The following is a 20,980-nucleotide window of genomic DNA, read 5'->3' on the forward strand; positions in this document are numbered from 1 at the left end:
CCAAGGATAGATCTTGAAGGAGGAACACCTGCAAGCAGAGGGGACAACGTCTGGGTCACTAGCCAGTGACCGTGTGGAACCAGGAAGGAACCAGGCGATGTTGTGCAGAACACAGGTGATGTCTTGAAGCTTGTCTCTGCAGCTGCGTGGACCAGGAGGCGTCGAGAACGACCAGAACCAGGGTACGAGCTGTCCCACGAAGGATCTTGCTGATGGCGGAGTCGACGTGCCGATTGGAGTCAACAAGCCTTGGCAAAGGCAACCCACGCGGAAATGGAAATTCGCTTCAGGTGCAGACCAGGAAGGTCTGTGGTGCTTCTCTTTCACAGGGAAGCAAGGGCCAGTCTGGAGGAGCCAAACCAGCGGTGGAAAGGTAAGGGTTTGTCGTCACTGAGGCTACTAGTCAACGGGCCAGCAACCGGACAGACGCGTTGAGCAGGAAAATGCAGAAGGGCCCCACGCAGAACTCGTGGAGTGTGGAGGGCTGATCTTCGGTGCAGATGGTGCTCGGGGTTGGGGCTTCTCAATCCCCAGAGCACAACTTCGAGGATGCCTTAGAAGCTGCGCTGGAAGCTACTCGCCAATTTTCCCAGGTAGCCGGTCCCACGTCTCTCGTCGCCTCCACGGATCTCAGCTCTGCTGTGGATGTGGATCAGGGTCGGAGAAGTCTGGAAGTCAAGGCGCTGGTCGGGCTCTGCAGTCGGTTCCTCGTAGAACTTGGGCAAAGCAAATGGCAGGTCGCTTGTTGGTGCCTGTTTGCACAGGGTGGCCACTCCTTGGCCACAAGGGAGATTCTTCTGTCTGCTTGTCGTCGAATGTCGAAGGTCCAGAGTTTCGTGTCTAGTTTCAGTCCAGGATAATCCAAAGTCCTAGGGACTCAGCTCCCACTCTTATACTTATCTTAGGGGCCGGTTTACCTGCTAGGTCCCTCCTATGGGTGGGACCAGGGAGGGGGGTGGTTACACCCCCTTCCCTTTGTCCAGTTTCACGCCAGGGCTGGGGCTGGAGTGCCCCAGCACCGGTTTGAACCGGGCTATGCATGGGACACCTTGTGTGCCCCAGGCAGTGTCTCGTTTCTTTCATCCCTCCCTGCCCCAATACACTAAGTCCTGTCTGGGGTGGTGCTAGCACCTCCCAAGGCAGGAAACCTATTGTCCAAGCCTCCCTCGCTGGAAGGACTCCCAGCAGCAGGAGGTCAGACTTGTGTCCGTGGCAGCAGCATCCATTTTGTGATGCTGGGGCTCTGGTTAACTTTAACCGGGTAAGTAGGATTTCAACATGTCTTCTCCCTCTAGAAGGGGGGAATACTATCCTCATCACCAGAAATGGTGTGGGGGTAGTATTCCAAAGTGTTAGACACCTTACACGACATGTTTTGATAAAGCCAAACCATAGTTACCATAACCGCGAGGATTATAAGGCACTTTAAGAGTATATGGTAGGCGATATCATAGAACAGCTATAAGGACATGGTTCCAAAAGCTGCAGACAGGCTCAGTTCATGCTAGAGCACCATCTCACATGTTACCAAGCACTCTGCCTCCAGGACTGTTAAGGCCTGCCATAGGAGTGACTTACAGGTTACCCATGTGTCTATATATAAGGTAGGTATAGGAATACTATACCTAAGCAAGGGGTGATTACACAACCTTGCCCCAGCTGAGTGATCAGCCAGTTGTGTCATGATGGGAGGGCAGCCAGGGGTGGCATAATACATGCTGCAGCCCCTGGTAGGCCTAGGGTACACCTATGCCCTGGGTACCTAAGGTACACTGTACAGGGAGCCATAAGGTGATCCTTACCAATTGGGTTATGTACCTAAAGTACATAGTATGAATTTAGAGAGAGAACAGCTGGGCTGTGGGTCTGATTAGCAGGCCCACAGCCACATCTAAGTCGAAAACCAGTCAAGCAAAAGCGGGGTTGACCATAGGAAGCAGACCCTACTCTCCTACATCCGCCGTTTGCGGCCACGGTGTTTTCAGCTATTTTTTATCTCTGTGCGTGTGTTTCTTCCAGTAGGCCCTGCCTCTGGCTCTACCTCTTCCCACTGGGTTCGATGTGACCCTTGTGTTCCTTGAGATTTTTGGGTGCTGTCTGCCCCTGCGGGATGTTGAGCGCTATCTCTTGGTGGGGCTTAGAATCTCCTGGCCCTTTTCCTTCTTGTTCTTGTGCCATGTCCCCTACTGGGGCCCTGGTGTCTCCTGGTGGGGAGGCTCTCTCGCAGGCCCTCCTCCCTTCTGTGTATGGCTAGGGTATCTATTCTACATTAAGAAATCTGCAGCTAGTAGTCTCTATCAGATGTACAAGTTACTTACCTTCGGTAACGATGTATCTGGTAGAGATGATTCTAGCCGCAGATTCCTTCACGACCCGCACTTCCTCCCCGTTCTGCGAGGACCCTCTCCTTGGGTTTCTGCAGTCGCCTCTCTTTGGGTGACTTGTCTTCTGTGGGTGTCCTCTTCGTTTTCTTCCGGTCAGGCATTCCTCAAGCTGATTTCGCTCCAGCATGAGGTCCTCCTTTTGCTCTTTCCCTCTGTTGTTAGAGTTTCTGATCCCCACCCGGTCTTCTTCGTTGGGGGTTCTTTTACCTGTCCTTTGAACTCCTACTCCTTTCCGAGGTTATGGCCCTCCTTGGCAATGTAGTCTGCGGATGGATTACCTGTCCTTTGCCCTCCTACTCCTGTCAGGAGGTATGGCCATCCTTGGCAGTGTACTCTGGAGATGGATTGCTGTTGTTATTCTGTTCCGGACTTGGGGCCTTCCCTTTGTGGTTGCGGTTGCTGACCCTCTCTCATTCACAGCGCTTTCCCTTGCTTGTGCCTCCGGGATGGCTCTCGCCTTGGCTTGCTAGGTGGTTCCATGGAGTAGTGCTTTGCGCTTTTCTTGCGCTGGCTTCGCTGCTCTGGCCTTCTGGTGCTTTACTTCCACCTGGTGCTTTCGCCTTGGCTTGCACAGTTGTTCCTCAGGATGGTGCTCTGCTCTTTTCCTGCTCTGGCCTGCTGTTGTCCCCTTCTGGTGCCTTGGTGCCACATGGTGCTGCTCCTCACCCTTTGTTTTTTCTTTTGTTTCTCTGGTTTTTTCGCACACTGTTCCCATGCTCTCCTCAGTTTTGTTGTGCTGGCTCCGCGTTGTGGCACGGAAAAAGTTCTCCGAAGCAAACTGACGTCAGCGCGCCGGGGTGGGGCTTATGCGACCTCGCAGACGTGACGTCCGCGTATGACGGGGCGGAGTCGCGTGGTACCGCACCCCCGGCGCGCAGAGATGCTGGGCAAGAAAGTTTTCCGGGTCCAGTTTCACGCCTGGGGATAATTCTACGATAAGGAATCTACGGCTAGAATCGTCTCTACCAGATACATCGTTACCGAAGGTAAGTAACTTGTACGTCAGTTCGGTTTTTTTTTTTCGTGCCAGCCAGCGCAGATCCGGAGAGCGGTACCTCCAGTCACTTTTTGACTGACTTCTTGCTGACTTTTGTCGACACCGTTTTCGAGTCTTCGACTCCTGGTGCACGTCAGGGATGCCCGGCTTAAAGGCTTTCGGTTCCTGTAGCCGACTGATGTCGGTGATGGATCCGCACCGCGTGTGCCTGTTTTGCTTGGAGAGCGACCACGACCCCAAGTCGTGCTCCGACTGCCGCACCATGAATCTGAAGTCTTTGTAGAAGCAGTCCCGAAAGCCCGGCAGTCTGCACCTCGCTGTTCGAGGTCCCGGTTGGGTGGGAGGCCGAGGGACCGTTTGCGGAGTCGTCATCACTCTTCTTCCAAGTCTTCGCGCTCGGAGTCAGGTAAGTCGAAGCACAAGCTCTTAGACTTCTCCCCATCCGTCGGCCGACGCGACGAGGGATGCGTGTGCACCCCTGCCGAGCTTCGCCAATTTTATGAAGCAATGCATGCCATCTTTGGGAAGCCCGACTTCACCGGCACGCCTTTGGGCCCCGCGGATCCAGCTTGTGGCCCTGGGTCTTCGACGCCGGCGGCTCTGGCACCGCAGGATCTCCTTGGATCCAGGCCTGGATCTGTATTGGCGCCGGTCGACCTCAATACACCTCCAATGGCGCTGAATCCACCAGCACCACGTCCGCAGCAGACACCTATAGTGTCCCCAGCCGGCGTCAACCCCGGCCTCCATCCCGTTGTAGACACAGAGCCGGACCGGCGCCAAACGATGCCGTATCCGTCTCTGACGGGTACTTTTGTGCCCTTGTTTCACCCTGGCTCTTTTAGACCAAATTGGCAGCCAGAGGAAGGAAAGGAGGACTGGGAGGGGTAAGGGAACACTTTAACTGACCAGTTAGGCTATGAACCGGACTGGAGAGAGGAACTAGGGGACGCCAGTGGTTTGGATACCCCACTAGCCCTTGTCACGTCTCCTCCTACCGTGGCTACGGAGGAGGGATCATCTTACGCCGTGGTGTTGCATAGGGCGGCCGAGGCTCTCAACCTTGAGCTACCTACGTTGGCAGTCAGTACTAACCTCCTCTCAGAGGTGCTTCAACCGGCAGCGAGCTCTTCGGTGTCTCTGCTACCGTTTAATGAAACCCTTACCGACCTCCTTTTGGGCACCTGGTCCAGGCCCAACACAGGAGCTCCTGTGGATAGGATGATTGCCCAATGCCACCGCCCAGCTCCGGGCGACCCCACTTTCCTCTCCCAACACCCCACCCCTGAGAGCTTGGTGGTCCAAGTCTCCACCTCCAAAGGCAGATTCCCTAGCGCACCACCTGATAGGGAATCCAAAAAGCTGGACCATCTTGGGAAGAAGATGTTTTCTTCTTCCAGCTTGGGACTGCAGTCGGTAAACACAGCATGTCTTTTCGGCTGTTACACCCACTCCATGTGGGATACGGTGGCGCAAGTGCTTCCCCAGTTCCCGGCGGAGGCCCGGACCCTACTCTCTCATGCAGTTGCCGTAGGGAGAAACGCAGCAAAGTTGACCATCCGCTGTGGGCTGGATACCGCCGACTCACTAGACAGAGCGATTTCCACGTCGGTAGCTCTTCAACGCTACGCCTGCTTGAGGGCGAGTGGTTTCTCAAGGGATTTCCAATCCACACTTATGGACATGCCCTTTGATGGCCGTCGCTAATTCGGCAACAAGGCAGACTATGCGCTGGGGCGCTTTAAGGACTCTCGGGCTACGGCCAGGTCCTTTGGCCTCTCCACCACCCGCCCTGCGCAGTCTGCATTTCGCCCCTTTTGTGGCTGCTGAAGGGGTGCCCCGCCACATCCCGCCCAGCGCCACAGGCCAGCGCAAGCTGTTCAGCCCCTGCACGACCGGGGACGAGGCCAGCGGGCCTGGCAGTCAACCACAGCCCCCTCTGCAGCAGCCTCCAAACCCTCCTACTCTGACCTTTCAGGGTCACCAAACGCCAGTGGGCAGCAGGATTCGCCATCACCTCCCCAACTGGCGCGCCGGACAGGTGGGTTTTGCAAATAGTTTGAAGTGGCTACTCCCTTCCCTTCAAGACTACCCCTCCATCCATGCCACCTCGGTATCATCGCATGTCGGAGGATCATTTGGCCCTTCTCCAACAGGACGTTTCAGCACTCTTGGCCAAGGGAGCCATCGAGCGCATTCCGGTCCCAGATTTAGGTCGTGGTTGCTATTCCCACTACTTTCTGGTGCCCAAGAAGGACAAAGGCCTGCACCCTACCTTGGATCTAAGGAACGTCAAAATGTTGACGCTCGCTCAGGTCCTTTCTGCCCTCGACCCTGGAGACTGGATGGTAGCGTTGGACTTGCAGGATGCTTACTTTCACATCCCCGTCCTGCCGGCCCTCCGGCGCTACCTTCGGTTTACGATAGGCCACTACGAGCACTTTCAGTTTCCCATGCTCCCCTTTGGCCTTACCAGCACCCCTCGGGTGTTCACTGAAGTGATGGCGGTGGTCGCAGCTCATCTGCGCAGATCAGGGGTCCCAGTCTTCCCCTATCTCGACAACTGGCTGTTGAAGGCAGGCTTGTCCCAGGCTGTCATCTCCCACCTCCAGACTACAGCCGACCTCCTGCATTCGCTGAGGTTCTCCATCAACGTGGTAAAGTCACACCTGACTCCCTCTCAGAAGTTCCTCTTCATCGGGGCAGTTCTGGACATGACGCAGTTTCAGATCTATCCTCCCGCACAGCAAGTCCAGGATATTCGGGCTATAATTCTGATCTTTCAACCTCTGTCCCGGGTTTCGGTCAGGATGACCCTCAGGCTACTGGGCCTGATGGCCTCCTGCATCCTGCTGGTGGACCATGCCAGACGGCATTTGCTGGCTATGCAGTGGGACCTGAAGTTCCAGTGGGCACAACATCAGGGGAACCTATCCGATTGCGTCCATATCTCGGAGGGTGCGGCACACCAATTGCAGTGGTGGCTAACAAACCAGGATTGGGTCGGTGGCAGATCCCTCTCCTTTCCCCAACCGGAGTTCATAGTGGTGACCAATGCATCACTTCTGGGATGGGGCGGCCACAAGGGGAGGCGGAGATCAGAGGCCTTGGGTCTCCGGCGTAGTCCGGGCTCCACATCATCCTTCTGGAGCTTCAGGCAAATCGTCTTGCACTCAAAGCATTCCTTCCCTCTGTCGGGGGAAGAGTAGTGCAGGTGTTCACGAACAACACCTCCTCCATGTGGTACTGCTACAAACAATTCAGGGTGGGGTCATGGACCCTATTTCAGGAGGCCCTCTGCCTCTGGACATGGCTGGAACATCAAGGCATATCCCTGGTGGTTCAACACCTGGCAGATTCCCTGACGCCAGGGCGAACGAACTCAGCCGCAGGTACATGATGGATCACGAATGGCGTCTTTACTCGGAGGTGGTGTAATGTCTCTTTCGACAGTGGGGAGAGCCTTGGTTAGATCTATTCGCCACTGAAGAGAACGTGCAGTGTCAGCAATTCTGCGCATTGGAATTTCCAATGCTCAGAATGCTGAAGAAGATCAAGCGCGACCGGGCCCAAGTCATTCTGGTGGATCCGATTGGGCACAAAGAGTCTGGTATCCCAAGCTGCTTCACATGGCAGTCGATCCTCCAATCAGACTGCCTCTTTGGGAGGATCTTCTGTCGCAGCAGCAGGGGACGATCCTCGACCCGAACCTGTCCAGCCTCCACCTTCTTGCGCAGAGATTGAGCGGCGGCAGTTGCCATCGTTTGACCTGCCGTTATCTTGGCAGCCAGGTGTCCCTCCACTAAGACGGTATATGCCTGCAGATGGAACACATTTGTGGCATGGTCCACAGCAAAGGCTGTGTATCCCCTTCCTGCCCCTCTTTCTGAGGTTCTCTTGTTCCTCCTTTCTTTGGCCCAGCAGGGCTCTGCTCTGGGAACTCTAAAGGGCTACCTCTCCGCCATTTCAGCCTTCCTTAGGCTTCCTGATCAGCCTTCTCTTTTCAAGTCCCCTATTGTAAATCACTTCCTTAAGGGCATTACTCATCTTTTTCCTCCTGTTCCCTTCGTAATGCCCCAGTGGGACTTGAACTTGGTTCTTACATATCTAATGTGCGCTCCCTTTGTGCCGCTACATATCTGTCCTCCAGGCTTCTGACCTTAAAAACTGCCTTTCTGGTGGCCATCACATCTGCGCGCAGGGTGAGTGAGCTCCAAGAACTTTCTTCTAAGCCTCCTTTTCTGACTGTTCATCCGGACAAGGTTGTCCTTCGAACTCGTCCGTACTTCCTTCCCAAAGTGGTTACTCCTTTCCATATTGGACAGACCATCACTTTGCCTACCTTCTTTCTGCCTCCGCATCCTTCCAAAGAAGAAGAGAGGCTCCACCATGTGGATCCAAACAGCGCGCTTTCCTTTTACTTGAATTGCACAAAACAATTCTGGGTGGATGACCAGCTCTTTGTTGGCTACGTGAGCGCTAAAAAAGGTTTGGCCGTGCACAACCGGACCATTTCCAGATGGGTCGTTTTGTGCATCAGAGCTTGTTATTACGTGGCAAAGAAGGAGCCTCCAGTGGGGTTGCACGCTCATTCCACCAGGGTGACAGCAGCTACCACTGCTTGGGACGTGGAGTCCCCCTTAATGACAATCTGTCAGGCAGCTACGTGAGCATCACTGCACACATTCACAAGACACTACTGCCTGAAGGCTTCTTGGCTGTTCTGTTCTCCAGGACTTTCTGGTGGGAACTTAGTTTGCAGAACCGCCTCCAGTGTTGGTATTGCTGTGGGTATCTTGTCTAACCGCTTCGCTGTGGCGCTCATTTCCCCACTGTACGGGCAAATTCTACGCGTGCGCAAATCGGACGGCCCCTGGCCGTCCGACGCACACGGCCACCATGACGTCAGACGGCTGGGGGCCGTCCAACGCACGGAAGAGCTTAAGGTAAGGAATCTATAACTAAATGTTTCTTTCAGATGAACAAGTTACTTAACTTCGGTAACAATATATCTGTAAGAAACATAGGTTAGTTATAAATGCCTTAAAAATATACAAAGAGTCCAAAAATCAGAACACTTTTTAAAATGTTAGTCTTCTTTTTAAATCCCTTGAATAAAATCATCTACGATCTGAGCACTTCTGAAAGAATGCAATTTATTTTGCCACATTATTTTTAAAAGGGCAGGAAACCTCATTTGAGCTGTAGCCCTCAGCTGCTGTAAATCTGCAGTGCATATCCCCAGCTCCCACTGCCTCTCCTCGGTGGCTCTACATATGTGTGAGCATATAAAAAAGGGTTGTTACTAACTTCAAGGAACTTTTCTTCTGTGCTGTTTTGAGAAAGTTCTGTTCAATTACTTATCCTCAATACTATTTAGCATCTTTAATTTGTTACTTAGGTCTGTTTCAGGGCCTATCTTATCTACCGTTTCTATGAAACTACCACCTGGTATAGGTTATACCACTATGCAGGTCGCTCCCTTCTATGCCTTGCACATGTTCATTTTGCTTTTCTCTGATCTCCCTCTTTTGCCCCATCAGTTATGTTAACTTTAATACCTGGAAATAAGACGCAAGTATAGGGGTGAGTTTCAAAGTAGCTGTTGTGTCCGTCTTTTATGCCTATTTTATTTGCCAATTTCATGTGCAAGTCCTTGACTTGCTCACCTACTTAGGCTGCAGTCGTGGACCTGGCTTTCATGCAATTCAACACTATGCTCACAATACTCGGTATCTTTTTAATAGTATTCTTGTGCTGCTATTTGAGGGATTTAGGAGGTCTTAAGTTGTATTTTCTGGTTATTTTAGCATTTTTGACGTTTGGTGAGAAAGACGGGGTTTGAGCCTCGCTCAAAAAGCTGCCATTCACCTTTAAATTGTCTTTCAACTCCAGCTTTCTCCTGCCCAACTTAAGTCACTAGTCCATTGTAGAAACTGATGTGGCTCAGTGGTCTCTCTTTGCTACCCCTGCAAGTGCTGTCTCCCACTTCAAGCGTTTATTTGAGTTACCTTTGTTCAAATTAACCATGCTGCAGCAAGCGGTGACAATCTGTCTTGTCCTCTCAATGTGCCTTATGCTCAGGAGCCTTGTGCTCACTCCTCTTCCTGCAGTCTCTTGGCCACACACCCAGAACTGAACGTTTCTGTGTGCTATATGGTCCCGTCTCAACTGCTGCGTAACTCCAAGTACTAACTTCCTGCGATCAATGGTACCTCCTCAAAAGAAGAAAGGTCAATAGCATTTAGGGGGCTTTCACTATAAGAAAGTCATATCTTTGTTAAAGTCCCCCAAACTAGCCAGTATTTCATGCGGAGTCATGACCTAGATCTCAGAGGGAACTGCAGAGGACCTGCAGTGGTGGTTAACCACTCATGATTGGGTCAGAGTCAGACCCCACTCCCAACCAGATCTCACAGTAGTGACAGATGTGTTACTCCTAGGATGGGGCGACCATCTGGGAGAGGTGGAGATCAAAGGACTCTACTCTCTGGTGGAATCCGGCTACCATATCAACCTGTTGGAGCTCGGGGCGATCCAATAGGCATTGAAAGCCTTTATATCCTCCATGAAAGGAAGGTCGGTACAATTGTTAACAGACAACACCACCATGTGGCACTGCAACAAAGAGGGTGGGTGAGTCGTGGACCCTTTGTCAAGGTCCTGCGTCTCTGGACATGGCTGGAACAGCAGGGTATTTCCCTGGTGGTTCAACACCTGGCAAGTTCTCTGAACGCTCGGGCTGACAAATTCAGCCATCGATGCCTATCGGATCTCGAATAGCATCTGGACCTGGAGGTGGCGCAAGGACTCATTTAAAAATAGGGAGAACCTTGGTCAGATCTGTTAATCGAGAACGCACAATATCCGCAGTTTTACTCGCTGGAGTTTCCAAGGCGGCTCTCGCTCGGAAACGCTTTTCGTCTCGAGTGGAGCTCTGGCCTCCTGTACGTCTTTCTGCCCATACCACTCCTGCCAAGATTTCTCAGGAAGATTGGGAATGACAGGGCACAAGTGATCCTTGTATCTCCCGACTGGACACTGAGAGTCTGGTATCCCGAGCTTCTGAAAATAAGCATCAATCTTCCAATCAGGCTGCCCCTTCGGGAGGATCTTCTGTTGCAGCAGCAGGACAGGGTCTTCCACCTGAACCTGCCCAATCTCTGCCTTCCTGCGTGGAGATTGAGCAGCAGCAGTTGACAGCTTTTGATCTTCCTCCTGAAGTCTGTAATGTTATTCTGACAGCCAGGCATTCTTCCACCAAGACAGTTTACCCCTGCTGATGAAATAAGTTTGTATCAAATTGTGAAGAAAAGTTTATTGACCCTCTTTCGGCCTCCCTTTCTGATATTGAACTTTTTATTTTGACCCTCACCCAGCAGGACTCTGTTCTGGGCGCTCTGAAAAGGTATTTTTCTGCTTTGTCTACCTTTTTTAAATCTCCTATTGTACATAGGTTTCTAAAAGGTCTTGTACATATCTTCCCACCTTCACTTTCATTATGCCTCAGTGGGACCTTAATATGGTTTTCACATTTCTGTCACCTTGCCCACTTTCTACGCTCCTCCACATCCTGCTAAAGAAGAAGAGCGACTTGACTGCTTGGACCCAAAAAGAGTGTTGTCTTTCTACCTTGACCGCACACAAGAGATCCAGGTGGACAACTAACTTTGTGGGGTGCGTGGTTCAAAAAAAGGTCGGGCGGTGCAGAAACTGACCATCTCTCGATGTGTCGTTCTCTGCATCAAGATCTGCTACGCATTGGCAAAGAAGCAGACTCCTGAAGGCTTATGAGCTCATTCTGCTAGAGCTAAGGCTGCGACGACTGCGTTAGCCCATGGAGTCCCAGTCCTGGATATCTGTCAGTCAGCAACGTGGGCATTCCTGCACACGTTTAACATGTTTACCAAGGGTTACTGCCTCGACATTCTGGTCTGCAGGGACGGGCACTTCTGTAGTTCGATCCTGCAGGTCTTTTTAGTCGAAATGTTTTCACAGACCCACCTGCAGTTTGGTATTGCTTGGGTGTCTGTTCAAAGGTAAAGAATCTGCGGCTAACTGTCTCTATCATATAAAAAAGTTACTTACAGTCGGTAACACCTTGTCTGGTAGAGACGATATCTGCAGATTCCTTACCGACAGACTGACCCTTCCTCCCTGCTCTGCGGACAGATTCCAAGCTTCAGAGCGAATCCCTTTCAGGGCCAGAGTTTGAACACACCAGTTTCAGTGCACTTCATGGCTCCGTGCTTATGGTGCGGAAAGTCATAAAAAGTACCCAACGTTAGCATGCCTAGGTGGCACCTATATGGGTGATGTCGACGTTACTTCCGGTGCGGACTTCACAGGGCACAATGCAAAGCCGACCGATACCATCTACTGGCGTGCAGGGGTACTATTCATGAAAAAAATTCAGAATCTAGTCTGACTCATGGGGAAATTCAAAGGTAAGGAATTTACGGCTAGCTATTGTTTCTACCAGATAAGGCGTTACCGAATATAAATTAATCGTTCTTTTAGTCCATATTCCTTGTTCCTGTATCCATCAGTGCATTTCGACCTCTGATCCTTAGCGGTCTCTTCAAGATTTGACCTGGTAAAAACGTCTTTAGTTGTCATGTCCTTTAGGCTAGTCCTGTCATGTATGCCCCTTTTTTATATACATTATCCCATCCACACAACAATGAACAGGTGACCTTTTACCCAGTAGCTTGCTCCTATCTCTTAGACACCAGGCTCTCAGTACTCTATCATAATCCCTGTACCTGACATACATAAAAATCTCCTCAGGCACGGTATAATTATTCTGTATAAGGGTCACCACTTTTTTCATCCCTGGCCAACAGCAAGCTGTGCATGATCACATTTGTTTGGAAAAACATTTGATTGTTTTCAAAACATTTAGGACTGTTTTCAAAACATATCGATTCTAGAAGAAACCCTGGAGTGACCACTCTAGTATATAAGACCATTATTCCCCCCTTCAAAACAGAGAAGAATTCCTTCCAAGCTGACCCGGGGTCATGCACGCTGAATCTTCGACGCTCAATGGTCTGACATCCCTTGCGCAGTGTCCTCCTTGAAGCAGAGATGGGGTCCTTCGTTCTCAACCATTGGGTTTTTGCAGGGATCCTGCACAAACACAAAACTATGTGCAGGAATATGGGACCTTGGTGTATAGGGACTGGGTCTTCCTACCACCTTAGTACCCACTAACCCAGGACCGACTAGCTATAGTGTCTCACATGCTCTCCTATTCACTCACAGACAAAACAAATGATTAGACACCCCAGAACATAACACTCCCAGATCTCTCCGGAATCGCGGTAACAAGACACACACTTTCGCTCACACTCTTGCTCTTGTCCACAATAAGATCTGACAGAGACATCAAACAGTTTAAAATAATTAGTTTAACTAACGTGTCCCAACATGCAGTATAAGTGCCGCAACAAGCAGGAAAATGTATAGTACAAATATAGTCAACATAGCAGCTAGTCCATATATCATGAAGGGAGATGTCATCGTAAAAAGACAATGGAGAATGAATGAATGAATGAATGAAAAAAGTATTTAATAAAGCGCACTGTGGCCAAGCGGCTTCCTGGCGCTGAGAGCTCTGGCCATCAGTCACAGAAGAAGCTCAGGGATTTAGCAGGAGTACGCCTGAGAGAACAGAAGGGTTTTCAGCGCTTTACAGAAATGGGAATAGATAGGGATAGAACGCATAGACAGGGGAAGGCTGTTCCAGAAACGGGGGGCCAGGACAGAAAATCTGGTACCTCCCGTTCTGGACTTACGGAAACGGGGGACATTGAGGAGGGCCAAAGTGGAGGAACGAAGAGTGCGGGTGGGGATGTGAGAGGAAATGAGAGAACTGATAAAAGCCGGGGCAGAGCGGGCGTGAGCCCGGAAGACTAAACAACCTAATTTAAAGAGGGATCTCTGATGAACGGGGAGCCAGTGAAGGGACTTGAGTACAGGGGTGATATGATGAGTTTTGGGGAGGTGAAGGATGAGACGGGCAGCCTGGTTCTGGATAGCTTGTAGGCGACGTATTTCATAGGCTGGTATGCCCACATACAGGCTGTTCCCGTAGTCAAGACGGGAAGTGAATAGGGCCGTGATGATAATTTTGAGGGCGTCAAAAGAGAAAATGCGAGACATTTTTCGGATAAGCCGAAGAGATAAAAAGCAAGAAGATACGACGGAGCTAACTTGGGCGTGCATGGAAAAGTCCTGGCTAACCCTACTACCCAGGGTCCTAACAGAAGAAACAGGTGCAGGAGAGGGACCAAAGGTAGGGGGCCAGAAGGCAGAGGACCAAGGACTAGATGAACCACCCGTCAAGACCAGCTCAGTCTTGTCCGGGTTGAGTTTAAGATGATTTAAACTCATCCACTCAGAAATGAAGACCAGGGTGGAGCGAAACTTTGAGAGGGACAAAGAAGAGGAGGAAAGATCAAAGACGAGCTGGAGGTCATCTGCGTAATTATACACAGAGACCCCCCCAGATCGAGAAGAGAAGTGATGAGAGGATAGATGTAAAGATTGAAAAGAAGAGGGGAGAGAGAAGAACCTTGAGGGACCCCACAGGAAACCAAACGAGTGGGGGCAGAGAAACCGGACAGATGAACCGCTTGAGAACGTCCCGTAAGAAAGGACGCGAGCCAGGAGAAAGCGGAGCCCCGGATGCCCGCTGCGCTAACACGGTCAAGAAGGATGGAATGGTCAACCGTGTCAAACGCAGCGGACAGATCGAGGAGGACCAAAGCTTGAGGAAGGGAGGAATCGGCTTTCGATTTCAGCTCATCAAGAACTGCGAGGACCACCGACTCCGTGGAGTGGCCCGGGCGGAAGCCCGCTTGATGGGAAGCCAAAAGGTGGTTCTCCTCGATGTAGGTGGAAAGGCAGGAGGTAACGTGACTTTCCAGGATCTTGCCCAGATAGGGGAGGAGGGAGATAGGCCTAAAGTTGGAAGGAAGGGAGGAGTCTAAACCAGGCTTTTTAAGGATGGGCAAAACAATAGCGGATTTAAAGGATGAAGGAACTGAGCCCAGGGAGAGGGAGGCATTGAGAAGGGAAAGGGGGGGAGTAGGGCAATTAGTGAATAGCGCTCTCAGAATACGTGCCGGGGCACAGTCGGCCGGAGAGCCGGACTTAATTTTAGTGAGCAGGGCAAGAAATGAGTCCAAAGAGATAGGGGAGAAAAGGTCAAGAAAAGAAGAGGGCGCAGGAGGAGCAGGAGAAAAGGAAAGAGGGGGTACAGAAGGGATGTTGGATTTGATCTTAACGATCTTCTCAATGAAATAATCGTTAAGTAAGGAACAGAGGGCCTGAGAGGGGATGAGATTAGGATTGGCGCGATCTGAGATCGCCAAGTTATGAACCAGAGAGAAAATCTCTTTGGATTTATTAGCAGAAAGAGCAACTTTCTCAGAGAAGTACTTAGTTTTGGCCGAAAGAACGGCTCTCTTATATTCATTTAAGAGGAGTTTGTATTTGGCCCGAAGGACAGGGCAGTAATAGCGTCTCCAGTGATGCTCATAACGTCTGAGGTCCAATTTAAGAGCTTTAAGCTCGGTATTGAACCATTTATGAGCATCATGAGGACGGACGGCCTTAATTTTCCTGAGGGGAGCAACCCGATCGCAGGAAGAGGACAACCAGGTGCTAACCGCTTCAGCTTGGGAATCAAGAGAAAGCTCAGAAAAGTCAGGGATAGAAGAAGCAAGGGAGAGGGAAAGGGAATTCAAATCAGCCCGGTTCCAACTACGTGCAACAATGTTTTTAGGTAAGGGAGGTTTATCAGGGACACCAAGGTTGATAGAGAAGGATATGAGAGAGTGATCGGACCAGGTGCAAGGAAGGATGCTGGGAGAAAAAAACGTGCAGCGTGATGACCAAATTTGGTCAAGTATATGATCCTGGTCGTGGGTGGGGGCAGTAACATGGGCCGAGAAGTTAAGACACTGAAGGGTGGCCGAAAAATCTTTGGAAGACATATCTTCCTTAGGATCGCCCGGCCAAAAATTAAAGTCTCCCAGCAGGAGAACCGAGGAATTATTAACCACAAGTGTGGCAAGAAGTTCCTGCAGGGTGGATACGAACTGGGGCATATTCTGAGGGGGTCGGTACATAAGGACAACCGTGAGGGGAGCTAAAAGGTTAACTGAGCGGGCCACCAAAAAGTCCACGCTGGGTATGGAGGAATGGGAAAGAAGCTGAAACTGTAAGCTGGAGCGGACAATCATGGCCACACCCCCACCAACCTTGCCATCAGGGCGATCCGCCCGGAGGGCGCAATGGGAGTCGGGGAGAATGGCCAGGACGTCAGGAAGTAAATCGGTCGAATACCAAGTTTCAGTAGGAAACAAAAAATCAGGGGACTCAGTGTTCAAGAGATTGAATAATTCCAGTTGATGCTTTCCGGCCGAGCGGGTATTGAGGAGACAGGCAGAGGCAATATAAGGAGAGGAAGGGGGATGAGTGGCAGGAAGGGACCCCAAAGAAGGAGGGGGGAAGGTAGACGAAGCAGGGGACATGGTTAAAGGACAAGGTGCGGAAATGCCAAGAGTGTCAAGGCGCTGCAACAGGGGAGGGGGAAGTGGCAGGTTGACTGAGTGGGAAAGCAATTGAGCAGAGGAGTAGACCACTAAAGGAACAGGATCTGTGGCCCCTGGTCCCGGCCCAGACGGGCTTAACTTCGGCGCACCTTCTTCGCGCCCGCTGCGCTCGTCCGCTGCGCTGCCGGGGTAGTGATGCCATGAAATAGAGTACACAAGCAACACAATATGGGCGTGGCAGGGGGGGAGGGACCAAAAGGCTGCACCGCCAACCCCAGAGCAGCCCAAGATGGCGACCTCGCCCGACCCCGCTCCAATGACCTGACCGGCAAAGGAGGAGAGCGATCAGTGAGAGGCGCTCTGGAGCGCGTGCTGGTAGGGGGGCTTAAAAACGAAGAAGTGCGCAGAGTCCAGCGCGCAGTCACAGGAAGACACAAGGTTCAGATTAAAAAACAAGGAAGGCAGGTAACGTTGCTCCCGGTAAGCGCCTCGGGAGATCTGTAATGCAGGTCAAAGCTGGGCGCGGGTGTTGCCGTGCGCCGGATATACTTGCCAGGGGGGGAGGGACCAAAAGGCTGCACCGCCAACCCCAGAGCAGCCCAAGATGGCGACCTCGCCCGTCCCCGCTCCAATGACCTGACCGGCAAAGGAGGAGAGCGATCAGCGAGAGGCGCTCTGGAGCGCGTGCAGGTAGGGGGGCTTAAAAACGAAGAAGTGCGCAGAGTCCAGAGCGCAGTCACAGGAACACACAAGGTTCAGATTAAAAAACAAGGAAGGCAGGTAACGTTGCTCCCGGTAAGCGCCTCGGGAGATCTGTAATGCAGGTCAAAGCTCCTTGCCTTGCTCGCTGGGTGGTCCCAAAAGCTTAATCTTGTGTCCTTGGGTAGCTCAAGTTTTGCACCAAACAGAACAAAGGGCTCCTTAATTCCCTCTTTTCTGTGTCATTGCAGCACGAGAGGCTTCTGTGCTCTGCCCAACAAAGTCTGGTTCTGGATGTGCTGGGAAGTAGTTTGTTGCGATTCGCGCCATTTCCGCCATTCCCGTAATGGCCGCCTGCAGCTTCCTGACGGGTGCAGGCTGCTTCCAACCCTTCAGCCCGGGACCAATAATTGCAGGTGAACAAAGGCGCAGTAAACTCTTGCTGAACCCGGTCAGCTGTGCCTGGATCCGAGCACTTGCTGGAGGGTTATGCACCGGGCGCAGGCTGCTGCGCCCGGTGGATACCCCTCCGGGCGCAGCAGCCTGCTGGTGGAAAAGACTATAGTGCCTAACCTCCCTCCCCTTGGTAAGAAGAAGTATTTTTATATAATAGAACATCTCTGGGCTTTGACAGCAGACCCCATACCTTAGCCTATAGATCGTAGATCTATATCATAGGTGCTGTCTCGCTCTTCTCCCTGGAAAGGTCCTTCTCCAAGTGTATGCTACCTATTCGTGTATTCTGATAAAACCCAAGTACATTTGTGCAAAGAGCTGCATCGGTATGTTTTTTTTGAGGGCTAATGTCTGGCAGAACAAAATAACAAGAGGCATTGTTGTTCGACCTTGCACATAATGTTCCGTCAAAACCCCAGGAACATGCAGAGAGTGAACACAGCGATGAGTTCTCATGTGAAAGCAGTCATTGAAATATTGCAAAAAATAAGGATGTGTAGTAACATGCGCAAAAGCAGCAGGCAAGCTGCGTTGTGCTTATGCTAACTTAGTGAAAATGACAATGTCCCCATGGGCCACTTGACAAGGTTATGGGGATGGTTCTTCCCTAGGGGTTTCGTGGCAACATACACATACATATACATGCTACACATAGAGATCTAGGCTAGGTATATTTAGGCAAATTACTTAGGCCGCGTATTTTAGGAATATGACAGTGCTACTGTTTTTATCTGAACTGCTTATGTTCATCTTGTTAGCACTGTGGTAGAAAGGTATTTACTATATTGGTACTAGCAATCTCTTTCATATTCTTCTGTCTCTGTCGCAGCAAATATGTTTTACACAAGACTGACGCTGGACCAATAAATACTTATTGAAATGTACTGATCGCCCTCCTGTGTATTTTCTGCGATTAAGTGAGCATGAGTGACTGAGCGAAAAGTACTGTACTGTTTTCCTCAATCCCTGAGGAATCAGGTTTGTCATGTTCAGTGGTTGCCAGAAACTACCTACACCACTGTAAGATGAAGGGGGGTGGTAGTGGCACTGTAGAGCTAGCTGGTCTAAGGGCTGACATATCCTGTGGGGGTGTCCGTAAGCAGCCTGGACACCAAGCCCTCAGTTTAGGTCATCCAAATGCCCAGGTCCTGGGGATTCCTAGGAGCTACACGACAGTTGTTGAAGATCAAAAGGAAAACACCTGAAGTTTATGAAGACCTGAAAAGGAATTTTTCCGTCTTCCTTACAATTCAATAGCCGTCACATTTTTGCTGATGTAATGTGAACTACTTTCCCGGGGTAGTATGCAGTAAAAACAATTTTCTATTTCCTGCACATTCTACTCTCAATTGTAGCCCTAGTTTGTACTAGATCCCCCGCCCGGCTGTTAGAAGCTAAGAGTCACTCTCCCAACGTTCTTACTCTGCCTCACTCTTGAAAGTGGAGAAAGGAGACTTCATCGGTCAGACCTCAAAGAGCTTTGAGCGTTTACATTGATTGTCCAAGACCATCTTGTGGACAATCAGCTCTTTGTGGGGTTTTCTAAGGCAAAAAAAGGCAAGACAGTGCAGAAAAAGAAAAGACTTCAGGGTGGATAATCTTCTGCATGACGCACTGACCAAGAAGCAGCCTCCAGAACTAAGGGCCCTTTCCACAAGGGACTAGGCTGCTACCAGTGCGTTGGCACGCGGTGTGCCTATTGTTGACATTTGTCAAGCCGCTATGAGTGTCAGTCGACAGGTTCACATCCAGGTCCAAAGGAAAGGGCAATTTGCCTGTTCTGCATTACTTTTTAATATGAGCCATTCCACAGACACACCACTCCTTTGGTCTCTATTCTCAAGGTGAGTAATTTTCAGATAGTAGTATCTATCAGAAGAATAATTTACTTGCCTTCTCCAACGCCAACCTGCCTCCTCATTCTGTGGAATTGTCTCTTTTTCCATCTAAAAACCTCCCAAACTGAAGATCTGCACACTGGGATCTTTGGTTATTTTTGGGCGAGGACATGGGCGGAGTCAAGAAGGAAACTTATGTCAAAGTGCTGAGGTGGTTGCTTGTATACAATTCTAATGCCCCTTATTAGGCAGAATAAGGTCAATACAGAGCAGCATGGTGCCACCTACTGACGAGGGGTGGGAATGCTGTTTAAATCTATGGATCCAGTCTGGCCCTTGAGGGTATTGTAAAAGTGAAGAATCGGCTGTTTGAGTATCCACCAGAAAGAGCTATACCAAAGGTAACGAAATTGTTTTTTGAGACAGTAAAAAGGTATATCTGCAGCCATCGTTATAGTGTGTATATATGCCATCTGTGTGCCTAATAGTCCTTAGTCATTAAGTAGTATCATATTTTCACTGACATTGAGAGCACAACCAATGGAGATATAATTTGAATTGTTTTTTTGTTCTACTTTTTTCACTACTAAAGTACCCCAAGTGGCAACTATGGGTTTTATCAATGAAATAGAATGAATTGAAAACATCAAACGACTGTCTATGAACCTAAGAGGCATTAACTGGCCACCAACAGTGCATTGCTGCCAGGTCTCAGAAAGCTTGATATTTTTTTCTCCCTAACCTTTTGTTGAAAGGTTGCTTTGTTTAAATGCATATGTTATAAGGGGGAAAGAAAGTACACAAAACTGAAGAGCAGAACCCCTAAAGATGACAAATTTGAGACGTTTTCTTTTAGATTCTCCATCTCCTATTGCTGTAAGAACACTGACGCTGGTCGCCAAGTCTCTACAGAATTTAGCTAATTTGGTTGAATTTGGAGCAAAGGTAAGTGAATCCGGAACATAAAGTACAAATGTTTGTTAATTTCGGACTGTGACAGATAACAAATATAGAACTAGTTTTTATTTTTGTTCCTGAGCTATAAAATTAACGGTGCTTTTTTGCAATATCACATTCAATAGAACTCACTATGCCCTGATTTTCTTTTTTGTTGTTAGAAAAATGTGTTACGCATGCTATTCAATGGAAGCAGACTTGAGGCTAAAACTCTTGAAAAAATACCTTAAAAATCTATGTATAAATTATTTCGATAAGAGCAATAAAACTATTCTGTCGCAGCAATCGATTTTACATCTCAAGTTCGAACAATCTCATAAATTCCTAGGTATAAAAGCACTACTTGTGCTATTCACTATGGTGCCTATCTACATATGATAAAAAATAGTAAAACCGTTGGAATAGCAATAAAATATACATGACCGCTGATCCAGCACATTCAAGGTCCCTTGATGTTCCTTGCTACTTCAAACACTTAGCTCGTATACCCCACACCCAACTCAAGAATTTGACTGTTGCCACTACAATGGGTTCGTGTGTGCTGGTTTTCAATATGCGATATGCATCAGTACTTCCTCTTGTGCCCATATTGGCACAAATTGGCTTAAACCATTTGTTCCTGGGGCGCATATAAGCTGGACACACAGGATATGAAGAACTGTTTCATCCTGCATATTGCAAGATTCACATCTAGTAGTCGGTGGACTTTACCAGTTTTACATAAAAGATTTGATCGGGAGTGTGCCAACCCTTAGTTGATGGTACAATTTTCTGCCTAGGGGCTTTAGTATAAGGTCCCAATAAGACTCAAACCTGGTATCTTGTTTGTGGTCCATAAAAACACCAGAAAGGGGAGTATTGATAGTACATGACATGGACTTTGATTTCACCATGGCCCAATAAGCTTCCTTGAATAATTTATTTGATGGAAATAGATTGCTTTCAGGATTCTCCCACAGATGTCTATACCCCATTTCCACCAAAGTATACTTTATTTTTTGTAACCATAAAATACTGCTCGATGTGTCGGCCCGTTTTACGTCTTTCAGGGCATTGGCATAATGAACCAACTCTGGGGTAGTC

General features: G+C 49.7%; 1 protein-coding gene across 2 annotated transcripts in view; it reads left to right on the plus strand.

Moving 5' to 3' along the window:
- Positions 1-20,980, plus strand: part of RASA1 (RAS p21 protein activator 1) — a 1,052,852-nt gene that overhangs the window by 747,702 nt on the left and 284,170 nt on the right. For both annotated transcript variants that reach the window (XM_085632428.1, XM_085632429.1), the window contains exon 22: positions 19,797-19,885. In XM_085632428.1, the coding sequence (XP_085488554.1) occupies positions 19,797-19,885 (89 nt within the window). The remainder of the gene's footprint in view (positions 1-19,796; positions 19,886-20,980) is intronic.

This window comes from Triturus cristatus, chromosome 2_1, assembly GCF_964204655.1.
Source record: "Triturus cristatus chromosome 2_1, aTriCri1.1, whole genome shotgun sequence".
NCBI lineage: Eukaryota > Metazoa > Chordata > Amphibia > Caudata > Salamandridae > Triturus > Triturus cristatus.